Source organism: Dendrobates tinctorius, unplaced genomic scaffold (genome assembly GCF_039654945.1).
Source record: "Dendrobates tinctorius isolate UK_male_01 unplaced genomic scaffold, ASM3965494v1 ptg000171l, whole genome shotgun sequence".
Lineage (NCBI taxonomy): Eukaryota > Metazoa > Chordata > Amphibia > Anura > Dendrobatidae > Dendrobates > Dendrobates tinctorius.
Genome location: NW_027361838.1, coordinates 7349976 through 7363898, shown reverse-complemented (window position 1 = coordinate 7363898; position 13923 = coordinate 7349976). Strand labels below are relative to the sequence as shown.

The 13923-nt window shown below is 41.6% G+C and overlaps 1 protein-coding gene across 1 annotated transcript in view; it reads left to right on the top strand.

Moving 5' to 3' along the window:
• COLEC12 (collectin subfamily member 12) overlaps window positions 1-13923 on the top strand; it is a 212455-nt gene that overhangs the window by 20448 nt on the left and 178084 nt on the right. Inside the window, exon 2 of the mRNA XM_073550867.1 lies at window positions 10227-10277. Coding sequence (XP_073406968.1) covers window positions 10227-10277 — 51 coding nt within the window. The remainder of the gene's footprint in view (window positions 1-10226; window positions 10278-13923) is intronic.

Below are 13923 nucleotides of genomic sequence, written 5' to 3'. Positions count from 1 at the left end.
CCCTACAGTTAACCCTGTTAACCCTGACTAACATGAAAATGCAGCCTCTATGAGGGTAAAACACAAAATAAAATACAATTAACACACAATAAAACAACATGGGTCTTCAGAAAGGGTGATATGCCATCTTTTCCACCTATGCAGAAACACTCCATGTTACTGAAGACTTCTGAGTCCTGACAGCATGCAGTGCGGACTCTGTCAGGATTCACCAGTATTGTCAGTGAGAGGGAATGGTCACGTGACTGTAATTTACATACTTCCGGCCACATTCCCATTAGACCTGTCTGGCTTCTCCCAATGAAAGTGAATTGAGAGGAGCCAACTACATCCAGTTGGCTTAAGACCACATGTATGCAAATCGCATGCTTGCGGTCATTTAAACGCTCGCTGTCACTGGTAGTACTGGTAAATCCTGAAAGTGTGCATGTCAGGAATCAGAAGTCTATAGTCACACAGAATGACTTCAGACTTTTATCAGAAGACTGGACAACCTCTTTAAATCAAATGTATTATTCTATTAATAAGGGTAATATTAAATAAGTTAGCTGGGTAAGTGTAGTTTCTTGTTTATGCAGTAACATGATATGGTCTATATTGTCTATCCTCTTACTTTAAAGGTACTGTCACACTTAGCGATGTACCAGCGATCCCGACCAGCGATATGACGCAGTCAGGATCGCTGGTACATCGCTAAGTAGTCGCTAGTGAGCTGCCACATAGGCAGATCTCACCAGCGACATCTCTGGGGACGGGGGTCGCTACTTACCTGTCACACCAGGCGATCCTGCATCCTCCCGCCCGGCTCCACGCGTCGCTCGTCGTCACAGCAGGAAGCGCCGCAGGAAGCTGACGACGAGAAACAGTCCAGGACGTTCTCGCGCGATCAGCGATAATCAGCGGGGGAGCCGGTCGTAGGTAAGTATCAGACACAGAGATATCGCTAGCAATATCGCTATAACGTCACTAGTTATAGCGATATTGCTAACGATATCTCTTAGTGTGACAGTACCTTAAGGCTACGGTCACATCAGCGCATATTCTCTCAATCAAGAGAATCAGGTCGATTATGCTAATCACACTCTAAATGAAACTCTGATTAGAGTTTGATCAGAGTGTGATCATAATGTCAGCCAATTCTCTCGGATGAGGAAAAAAGATAGAGAAATAAATGTCAAATCTTTTAAATCTTAATTAAATCTTTTTAAATATTTAAAAATATTTTAATCAATATCTCAATGAATACAAGAACAATTTCCAAAATTTTGACAAGGCTGAGTTTCCCAAAACATTTTTAAATCCGTAATATGAAAGGAAGATTAATAATATAACTTTCAGTTTTACAAAAATTAATTAATGCAAAAATGAGTACTCCCCACATCAAAAACTACTATAGAGCCAAATGTTCTAGGCATGAAATAAACAAGCTGACCACATATTGCAACATGTATCTATTCCATTCTTCAAGACCGACCTATTTTAGATCCTGGATGCCGGATGGAAAGTGATGCCGAACTTGTTACTTCAGAATTCCCCATAGATGTTTGATCGGGTTCAACTCAAGAAACATACTTGGCCACTGAGTCACTTTCACCCTGTTCTTCTTCAGAAATGCAAAAGATGTGTGTTTTGAATCATTGTCATGCTGGAAAAGTGCACGTCTACCAAGGGCACAAAGTGATGGTAGTATTTTTGCTTTCAATATATAGCAGAACATCTGTGAATTCATGATACCATGAATTAAATGTAGCTCCCCAACATCAGTACTCATATAGACCCACATAAGGACACTGCCACCACCTTGTTTTACTGTAGGTACCGTGTATTTAGAAAAATGAATTTTGAACATAATATAATAGCCAAATTTAAATTGTTAGGTTGTTCACTGGGGTTTTTACTTGTTTACCTCTGGATCAATGAATTTGGAATTTACATGCTGAACACACACTTTTTTTTTCTGAAACAAAAAAACTATGGAAATATGGGATATTTCATAACATTTGCATTAGCAATGCATAAATATTGAAATTACAATATGGGTTTGATGAATGACAGGAATGATGACTGGGAATAAAATAAAGCATTTCATTAAGCAAACAATTCCTGAAACATGAAGCAAGACTTGTGCATCCGAACTAATTCCCTGACACCTTAACCGCTGCTGATGTCGAGTAGTATAGCTGTGTGTGTGGGAGTGAAATAATATCTCATAGCAATGGCCAAGCCAAGAATATAGATGAATTTCAAAGTTTAATTTGGAAGAAATCTGGGAGCTAGTGAAAGGAGTTTTACATAATGCTGGCAAGAGATAAGTGTTGGATGAGGCATATATTTGGATACAAGTGATATTTTGCTATGCTTGAGTTTAGAATAGACATAAATTTGGCAGAGTGTTTCTGTGGTACAAGATGTTAGAAACATATCAAGAGATTTATGAAAAAAAGTAAAATGATTTTGTCAACAATTGCTATAAAGAATGGAGTACATAATAGTGCCAAATCTATTATTTGTTTTAGACTCTTTTTACATTTACCCCAACAGTTTCAAAAAGAGACAAGAAAATGGCGAGTTACTAAGTGGCATCCAAGGATGCAGGAAATTTTATTAACTGATTTTAGCCTGCCCATAGACTTTAAATGCCCTGGCGATCAGAACTTTGCTTGGCACTGACATTCTAAAATGTCAATGCAGAGTAAGCTGCTAGCACAAGATCATCAGTGGTCATGTGATTGATGGGTGTTGAATTTGAGCAGGATCACAGTTTTTTCAGTTGCCAATGTAAGGTGGCCAGGGTGGTAGTCGTGGCGAGCTGTAGTGTTCCCACACCCTGGCGCCCCACAGATGAAACATAATGTCCCTTCTGCTGTATGTGCAGTGTGCGCAACAGAAAACTCACATTTATTGCCGGAGTTCTCTATGCTTCTATCATTCTGGCTCCATATCCGCAGGTCTCACAAAGGACTCCAGATTCAATGTCCATTCTTAACAATTCAACTTTACTCATCAGCAGGTTTTCATTACAGATGCAGCACAGTGTGTACATAGTGACATTCCTAGGACTTCCCTGTCTTCCCGGCAATCTCTGCCTCTTTCCTGGACAATCCCTGTCCTGTCCTGACAATCACTGCTCTTCCTGGACAATTCATGCCCCGTCCGTGTCTTTAGGCCTACCATTCCCCTTTTCCGGTTTCAAAAAGGAATGGGTAAAAGGCAAGTCATCTCAGCTTCGCCTAATCCCAGCCGTAGGCCCAGGATCTTCTTCGTAATGGTTCAGTTTAAGTTGGAGACCACCTGCACACCACTCAGCCTGGGGCCCCTTCTTGTCGAAGCAACCTTATCCTCACAACTATCAGACTGTCCTTGCTTACTGCTGCTTCTCAACTGACTCTAAACCAGGAAGTCCCTCACTATATCCCACTCTTCTGTAATGCACTCATCTGTAACCCCTCTCAGCTGGAAAATCCCTAATGCTAACTACACTATCCTAACACTCTTTAGTATGCCCCCACCATTCTACTCCCACTACTGTCCTATGCTATCCATAATGTTATACACAACACATATCAAGTGCATACACATTTCAACAACATTACATGACATATTAATATTTATAAACGCTATGGAACCGCACGTAACACGTGCGAAAAATGTCCAAAGAGGGGAAGGCATATGACGGCCTCCGTCATCTCCTTACACTAAGACACTACTCGTTTCCAGAAGCTACCTGACCACCTCTAAGAGTAAGTGCACAAATTCTGCATCTGGGGTCACTGGCAGGTCACCTGAGATTTTGATGCGCTTTTTACATGCGTTTTTGATGCGTTATTTCACTGCATGCGTTTTTTTGTCACTTGAATAAAGCTAATTGAAAGTTGGCTTCTGGGAAGGAATAAAGTGATTTTCTGTTTGCACATATACAGTGCCTTGCGAAAGTATTTGGCCCCCTGGAACTTTTCAACCTTTTCCCACATATCATGCTTCAAACATAAAGATACCAAATGTAAATTTTTGGTGAAGAATCAACAACAAGTGGGACACAATTGTGAAGTTGAACGAAATGTATTGGTTATTTTAAATTTTTGTGGAAATTCAAAAACTGAAAAGTGGGGTGTGCAATATTATACGGCCCCTTTACTTTCAGTGAGGCAAACTCACTCCAGAAGTTCATTGTGGATCTCTGAATGATCGAATGTTGTCCTAAATGACTAATGATGATAAATATAATCCACCTGTGTGTAATCAAGTCTCCGTATAAATGCACCTGCTCTGTGATAGTCTCAGGGTTCTGTTTAATGCACAGAGAGCATCATGAAGACCAAGGAACACAACAGGCAGGTCCGTGATAATGTTGTGGAGAAGTTTAAAGCCGAATTTGGATACAAATGGTTTCCAAAACTCTAAACATCCCAAGGAGCACTGTGCAAGCAATCATATTGAAATGGAAGGAGTATCATACCACTGCAAATCTACCAAGACCCGGCCGTCCCTCTAAACTTTCATCTCAAACAAGGAGAAGACTGATCAGAGATGCAGCCAAGAGGCCCATGATCACTCTGGATGAACTGCAGAGATCTACAGCTGAGGTGGGACAGTCTGTCCATAGGACAACAATCAGTCGTACACTGCACAAATCTGGCCTTTATGGAAGAGTGGCAAGAAGAAAGCCATTTCTCAAAGATATCCATAAAAATTGTTTAAAGTTTGCAACAAGCCACCTGGGAGGCACACCAAACATGTGGAAGAAGGTGATCTGGTCAGATGAAACCAAAATCGAACTTTTGGCAACAATGCCAAACGATATGTTTGGCGTAAAGGCAGCACAGCTCATCACCCTGAACACACCATCCCCACTGTCAAACATGGTGGTAGCAGCATCATGGTTTGGGCCGGCTTTTCTTTAGCAGGGAGAGGGAAGATGGTTAAAATTAATGGGAAGTTGGATGGAGCCAAATACTGGACCATTCTTGAAGAAAACCTGTTGGAGTTTGCCAAAGACCTTATACTGGGAGGAGATTGGTCTTCCAACAAGACAATGATCCTAAACATAAAGCAAAATCTACAATGGAATGGTTCACAAATAAATGTATCCAGGTGTTAGAATGGCCAAGTCAAAGTCCAGACCTGAATCCAATCGAGAATCTGTGGAAAGAGCTGAAAACTGCTGTTCACAAACGATCTCCATCAAACCTCACTGAGCTCGAGCTGTTTGCCAAGGAAGAATTTCAGTCTCTCGATGTACAAAACTGAGAAAGACATATCCCAAGCGACTTGCAGCTGTAATCGCAGCAAAAGGTGGTGCAACAAAACATTAAGTTAAAGGGGCCGAACAATATTGCACACCCCACTTTTCAGCTTTTGAATTTCCACAGAAATTTAAAATAACCAATAAATTTCATTCAACTTCACAATTGTGTCCCACTTGTTGATTCTTCACCAAAAATTTACATTTGGCATCTTTATCTTTGAAGCATGATATGTGGGAAAAGGTTGAAAAGTTCCAGGAGGCCGAATACTTTCGCAAGGCACTGTATATGGGATATGTGTACACGGTCAATAAATGCTGCGGGTTGAATGCTGTTTACATCTACAGCATCCAACCCTCAGCTTCCAGCTGTTACAGCATAATGGAAGGGATTTCAAGAAATCGGATGCCCACTATGCGTACACCAGTTCCCGCTGTTCACCCGCAGAGACGGACATGTGGTGCATCTTTCCAGACCACAGCATGTCAATTTATGTAGCGAATAGTCTCTTAAGAGAGGAAGAGGACTAGAACTCTAGTGCCACCTATTGGAAGTAGCAATCCTAAAAGTCAATGTTGACCCTTTAACGAGCCTTGTTAACATGACTTAAGGGCATGTCACACTAAGAGATATCGCTAGCAATATCGCTATAACTAGTGACGTTATAGCGATATTGCTAGCGATATCTCTGTGTCTGATACTTACCTACGACCGGCTCCCCCGCTGGTTATCGCTGATCGCGCGAGAACGTTCAGGACTGTTTCTCGTCGTCAGCTTCCTGTGGCGCTTCCTGCTGTGAAGACGAGCGACGCGTGGAGCCGGGCGGGAGGACGCAGGATCGCCTGGTGTGACAGGTAAGTAGCGATCCCCGTCCCCAGCGATGTCGCTAGTGAGATCTGCCTATGTGGCAGCTCACTAGCGACCACTTAGCGATGTACCAGCGATCCTGACCGCGTCATATCGCTGGTCGGGATCGCTGGTACATCGCTAAGTGTGACAGTACCTTTAGGATAAAAGCCAAAACCAGAATCTCAATTTGCAGACACTGTGTTTCAGGGTACTGCCCCTCGTCAGTGCAAAGTGTGAGATCTGGTTTAGCTGTGTGAGAGGCGTCTGACCGATATCCAAGAAGTATTGTTTCTCCTTGCGGAGAATGACATGCTAAGCATGCCGAGATGAGGAGACTTAAAGCCGCAATGCACCTCTGGGAAATATGCAAATTGTCTCTTCAGAGAGGAAGAGGACTAGAACTCTAGTGCCACCTATTGGAAGTAGCAATCCTAATAGTCAATGTTGACCCTTTAACAAGCTTTAATCTTTAATTTATGTAGCGGAGACGCTCTGTATCTGCTGCGTAAATTACCCATACACTTTCATTAGATGCGGTAAAACCACATTGTCTTCCTAGTCACATGTGTATTAAGTGCGGGAACGCAGCTTACTACACGTGTGTACTAACTTAAATAATAGTAAATCTTGTGACACAGTCAGAAGTAAATAACAGGAAGTGGAGGAAAGCACAGAGAGAGGTCCCCTCCTTTTTAATAAATAATAATTTAAAAAAATAGCATGGAGTTCCCCCTATATTTGTTAACCAGCCAGAGTAAAGCAAACTATTGGGACTGGTATTTCAGGCTGGTAAGGATGAAACTGATAATACCAGGCCGCAGTAGTCTGCTTACCTTGGATGGTTAGCAAAAATAGTGGGATCCCCACCAAAAAAATAGCATGGGGTCCCCTATTTTTGTTAACCAGCCAAGGAAAAAGCATACAGCTGGTGAGGCCCATGGATTTTGGTCCTCAGCAGCCTAAAAATAGCAGCCCGCAGCCGCCCCACAACTGGCACATCCAAAGATGCACCAATTGTGGCACTTTATCAGGCACTTCCCACTTGCCCTGTAGTGGTGGCAAGTGGGGCTCATATTTGTGGGGTTGATGTCACCTTTGTACTGTCAGGTGACATCAAGCCCACAGATTAGTAATGGAGAGGCATCTATGAGACACCTATCAATTACTAATCCTATAGTTATATGGTAAATAAAGACACAGCCAGAATAAAGTCTTATAATTGAAAGAATGACACAGACTCCTTTACAAGATCTTAATTAAACCATACTTACTGCATCACCTATTCCACCGACGCCTTCGACTCCTGGAACAGAATTTAAAAAAAAAGCAACAATATCCTTACCTGTCCGCCGAGAAGATGTACATACTGTCACACAACGAGTCCAGCTCTGCTACATCTGGATGCCTGTGTCATTATGCCACCATTCAGCCTGACATCCAGACACAGCGGAGCTTGAAGATAATCACCGGAGATGTCCCCGGCAGTCACGTGCACTGCACTTCTCGCGGTGAGCTGATCATAAGAACTTGGCTAGTGACCGGAGGTAACCCCATCCCCGCCGGTTATTTGCATGGCAGTTCTCGCCATCAGCTCAGCTCGTAGCAAGACCTGCAATGTACACAAACTTCCAACTGATACAAGGCACACCTTTATTTAAATTAGTACAGATGCGTAGTAAGCTGTGTTCCCGCTCATAATACGCATGTGACTAGGAAGATAAAGCGGTTTTACCTCATCTAATGATAGTGAATGGGTATTTACACAGCGGAGATGGAGCGTCTCCACTACATAAATTGACATGCTGCGATCTGGAAAGAAGCGTCCGTGCACTCATAGTGGCCATGGGATTTCTTGAAATCCCATCCACTATTCTGTAACATCTGGCTGCTGCTGGTTTGATGCTGTGGAGGTATGCAGCGTCAAACCCACAGCGCTTACTGACCGTAGGAACATACCCTGACACGTGAATTGCAGCTTGCATGCTGTCTATATTTGGCTTATGCACAAAAAGTGGCCCCTTGGTTATACAGTCCATGTTCCACAGTTCTCAGTGGACACTAAGTAACACTTTTAGTCCACAGTACACAGTTTAAAGGGTTTCTCAGTTCTATAAAGTTGATGGCTTATTCTTAACAATAGCTGTTTGTTGGGCAGTGGCACGCGTAGGAGCAGCTCCGTTATGTACAGTGGGAGACTGCAGAGACATTTCACTTGAGCATACATATTTGCCTCCCAGCTTCTTCATATAGGAGATTAAAGATGGAAGTAATGAAAATTTCCTGAGTTTTGTTCATGTTCATAAATATGCATTTATTATATTAACTTTCTTTGTCACTGGGCGCCAGATTAAAATATGCTGAATTTGAATTACGACCTCATTTCCTGGATGTTCTCTAACTTATTCTTTCATGTCCTGGGTTCACATTTTTAGCATTCTATAGCTCCAGATGAATTCCTATAGTAAACCTGCTGCCTATGTCTTCTATCTTCTTGCATTTGGCTTTTCATCTGAGTATCCGAAGCTAACATGAGTTATTGTACTCTCAGTGAATGCCTGCCCCAGGAAAAGCTAGGAATGGCCTGAGAAATCATTAAGAATGTCGAAATAGGAGGTTTCTTCTTATTCTTCACCTTTGAATCAACTTGAATGTGTCTTTTATGGAATACCTTCTAATGGCAGCTCATGTAGATATTTCAGATGGTGTCTATAGAATTATAACTTCTAAAGATATGACCAGTAGAGATGATTGTTAATGAGAACTTGACTTCTGTACAGCTATCATAAGGGGACCAATGTTTATTATTAAGTTATAAATTATGTTACTTGTGATATTTGCAGCTTTTGCCTTTTCCTTTTTACCTCTCTGTCTTTCAAGAGACATACTGATTACAAATTTAGATTGTGAACCCCATGGGGACAGTCATGATGAAATTTACAAAGAGGTCTGTTTCGGACATGAAGATGTACAATAGTTTTTTATTTATTTTTGAATGTGGAAAACGGAGGGATTTAAACTTTTATATCTTTTTATTTTTAAATATTTTTTAAAAACACTTTGAAGTTTTATCTTTATATTTTAGTTCCCTTAAGGGATATAAACGTGTGATTATTTGATTGCCTATGCTACAAACAGTAATACTAGTGTATCGCAGTATGTAGTATAATTACAGTTCTCCTATGAAGCCCAGCCTCTGGCGGAACTTCGACAAAGGACTGAAATGGCAGACACTTAGGCCTTCAGCAGACCCTTGGCTGCCATGGTAACCCATTGTCTTGTCGTGATCACATCACTAGGTGGGCCAATGGGAGCCAGTGTGTGAGTGCACCAGCAATTGCAACATTTAAATGGTACTCTTACTAACTGGCAATGACAACTAAATGGTTAACAGCAGCAATCGTAGCTTGCTTTAGCAGCTGGTATTACAGGCAGATGCCAGCTATGTAACACTGTGCCTAATCTCACTCCACACATCTCATAGTCACCTGTGACAAAAATGTACATCATAGGTCGTTAAGTGGCTAATAGGTTATTCTAAGTCGGGCCAGTTATTACCTATCCAATTGCAGATTACTGGGGGTCTAACTCCTGGGACTCTCACTGATCCTGAAAGATGGCATCTGCAATGCCATCTTAAAAAGGAGCAGTGGTCACATATACGTGTCACTAACTGCACCATGCTTTGTCTATGGGACCACCAGAGAAAGCCGAGCATAGTGCCACCACTCCATTGCAATGAGCCTTTTCAGTTTGACTTTCACAGAAAATGATCACCTATCCTGCTAATTTAGGAACGCCACTATAATTGAACTCTTATATATATTGATGCTTATGTATGCTACACACAGACTGAATTCAGAAAACATGAATATTAGGGTCAATATGTCTGACTGTAGCAATGAGAGAAATGTGCCTACCCTTGCCCCTGACCACTGTAATCTTGCTCTGTCGTTAGCCCCATTAGAACCAGTTAGTGCACTTTCATGCTTGAAGGCTGAAAATAAATTTCAAAATAAGGGAAATTTGCTTTCTCCAATACAGAACGTTTTACTTTCCTCTGCATGACAAATGGCCAACCTAGTTGGACAATACTGAATGTTACTTCATGATTTTAAAACCCTTTTTTTTTTACAGACGATTTTGCAGAAGAGGATGAGGTACAGTCCTTTGGATATAAAAGATTTGGTAAGTCCATGCACTTTCTTTAAAATGACAATCACATATTATTTTTACCTGGTGATCTAACTATATCAAAGAAAAAACATGAAACCGAGCTGAAGTCCCATCCATGCAGCCCAATACTCAAGTAGACATATCTTCACTACAAAAGTAGAATTGTGGAGGAAAAGCCATAGACCCACATGTTGTATATGTTTAACTATTAGTTAAATGTTAGATCATTATTCTTATAATTATTATTATCATTATCATATTATTTTTCTCTGGTGGGGAATGTGTCGCCCAGTAATATAGGCTGGATGTCAGCTCTTTTTGTATTTAGGGTGGCGGTGTCTTCATTAGCTCTGATATCAGCACAGCTTCTATCCTGTACTTATTTCCCCTTCATCTGCTTTCCTCTTTGTCTATAGCTTGCTTTTTCTACCCTCCCTGAGGCTGTAGAAATTATTCCCTATTATTCCCTTTTCCACACTGGAGATCTCTGTACAGCACCCTCCCTACTACTGTCCCTTTTTAAATATCGTCTTTTTAAATCTTTTGTAATGTAAAAATTGCACTAAGAAAAGGAAGGGGACTGCAGAGAGAGGCATCAGAACTGAGCAGGAGCTCATCCTTCAGAGCACTCAGCTATATAAAGAAATTACAGATACTCTGCGGAAGCAAAATGGTAGAACATTTTTAAATAAGACTACCATAATTAGAAAGTTTTATAAATTTGTATTTACAAACTGTGGTTAGTTAGAACAAATTATAATGATTATCCTCCATCCCATAGTCCAGTGCCCATATACCCATCATACATATCCTCCATCCCATAGTCCCGTGCCCATATACCAATCATACATATCTGTCATCCCATAGTCGAGTGCCCATATACCCATCACACATCCTCCATCCCATAGTCCCATGCCCATATACCCATCATACATATCCTCCATCCCATAGTCCCGTGCCCATATACCAATCATACATATCTGCCATCCCATTCTCCCATGCCCATATACCCATCATACATATCCTCCATCCCATAGTCCCGTGCCCATATACCCATCATACATATCCTCCATCCCATAGTCCCGTGCCCATATTCCCATCATACATATCCTCCATCCCATAGTTCCATACCCATCATCTTCGCCATGGCAACCATTCTGACATCATCATCGCCATGGCAACCTATCACATCATCGACACCATGGCAACCATTATGACATAACCGTATCACCATTGCAACCTATTATGACATGATCGTTGAAATGACAACCATTATGACATCATCTTCGCCATTATGGCATTATTGTCAATACACACACACACATACACTCGTTTTTATATATATAGACTAGCTGAAGAGCCCGGCGCTGCATAGTAACTAACTGCGCTCTCCCTCCAAAGCCCAGCTCTCCACCCGCCGTCCAACATTTTCCCCCAGCAACCCTGCTCTCCATCCACCGTCCACTCTCTCCTTCCGCAGCCCCTGTCTCCACTGGTCATCCCGCTCTGTCCCTCAGAAGTCCTGCTTTTGCTCTGCAGCCACGCTGTCTCCCTCCGCAGCCCAGCTCTCCATCCACCGTCACGTTCTCTCCTTCTGCAGCCCCACTCTCCAATCGCCATCTCGCATTCTCCCTCCACAGCCCCGCTCTGTCCCTCAGCAGCTCCTGTCTCCACTGGACGCCCCGCTCTCTCCCTCCGTAACCCACTCTCCACTGGATTTCCTGTTCTCTCCCTCCACAGCCCCGCTCTCCACTCGCCATCCCACTCTCTCCCTCCGCAGCCCCTGTCTCCACTGGCCATTCTGCTCTCTCCCTCAGCAGTGTAAACAAACCACTATGTATGGACAATTCTGTTATAAAGACGGGAAGACTAAATATATATAAAACAGCCTTTAATAAATCGGATTTGGCAATCGTAAACAATGTGCAAGAAAAAACGAAGGACGCTGGTTCCGAAACGCGCGTCGGGGAGTGCCTGGCATTACCGCAAGAGGCTGTCTTTATACCGCTGGTATGTAACACATGGTTGTATCGGCTCACATATCACTGAATGGTCACACACTGGCTTTTATAGCTATATGGTTATATGTGATATGATCATTATGGCACATTATGGACATAGATTTACATATATGTATTATTATTTACAATTCAATGGTGGTTGGAATCACTTTTTGTGATATATTTTAGTAGCATAATTTACAAATATTTACAAAATCACTTTTATTATCTATGTATATCTATTTTTATTTATGTTTTGTGCGATGATGATATGAATTATACATATGCACGATATCGTTGCACAATGTTAAATATTTTTTGACAGATCTCAGGAATTACAGTATCTTTATATATGTATGTTGTGATTCTGCATTAACTATTGGTATGCCTTAGGCACTTTTTTCTTGCACATTGTTTACGATTGCCAAATCCGATTTATTAAAGGCTGTTTTTATATATATTTAGTCTTCCCGTCTTTATAACAGAATTGTTCATACATAGTGGTTTGTTTACACTAAAGAATCGAATGGGTTCAATTCAATCTTTATGACACATCAGGAGGATTGGTCCTTTTTAAAAATTGAATGTATGCACTATTTGATTCGAACATAATTATTTGATTATATGAACATTGGTGCATGGTTTCTATTCATTATTTACTTTATTTCCTCTCTGCTGTGTCTATTCTGTTACTAATTCTCTCCCTCAGCAGCCCAGCTCTCCACCGGCATTCTGCTCTCTCTCTTAACAGCCCCGCTCTCCACCCACCATCACGCTCTCTCCTTCCGCAGCCCCGCTCTCCACCCACCATCCCGCTCTCTCCCTCTGGAGCCCCGCTCTCCATGCACCATCCTGTTCTATCCCTCCGCAGCCCCCGTCCCATCTGTGTCCTGCTCTCTCCTTCGCAGCTCCGCTCTCCAATTGTGCCGTGCACTTTCCCTCTGCAACCCTGCTCTCCACCCACCAGTGGGTGGGGCTATGTGGAGTGGACGTGACATGATACATACACACACATATATACACTCAGCTTTATATAAATAGATTTTGTATTGGCAACAATACTGACAATGGTGTGTACAGGCTGTGTCCTATTGGCACACTATCATCACCCTAAAATAAATTACTAGGACTTCTTTATTCCAAAAGCCAGCTGCATACTTGATTTTATGTCCAGGTAGGATAAATTCCATTTAGTATTGTTAATGATTTCGGGCTTTGCTGTGAAGACCTTGATATTCACATGTACAGCATTTTAAATATAATTTATAGCACATTTGTCATCTGTACTTATGTCATGGTCCCTAGGAGAATCTAATTATAAGTGTCCTCTTGATAAACCCTAGTTGATGTGCCAATGTGGAGATCATTACCTCTTTATCAAAGCCAGATTTCCGGTGACAGAAAATCAGTTCCATAAAGTACCATACATACTACCATCTTTAAAAGGACGACCCCTCTGACAGACTGGCTTTTAGTGTAGTTTTGGTTGGCCATCTAAAAAAAATTAAAGTGTACAAATCATTTCAATGTATCTAAAGTAATTTTTTTTATGCCCTCACAACCAGTATAAATTATTTTTGGTGTACATACTAGTCCAAAATGTACAGATAATGTCCAGATTTTAATGCTTAAGTAAAGTACCACTACTACTTTTTATT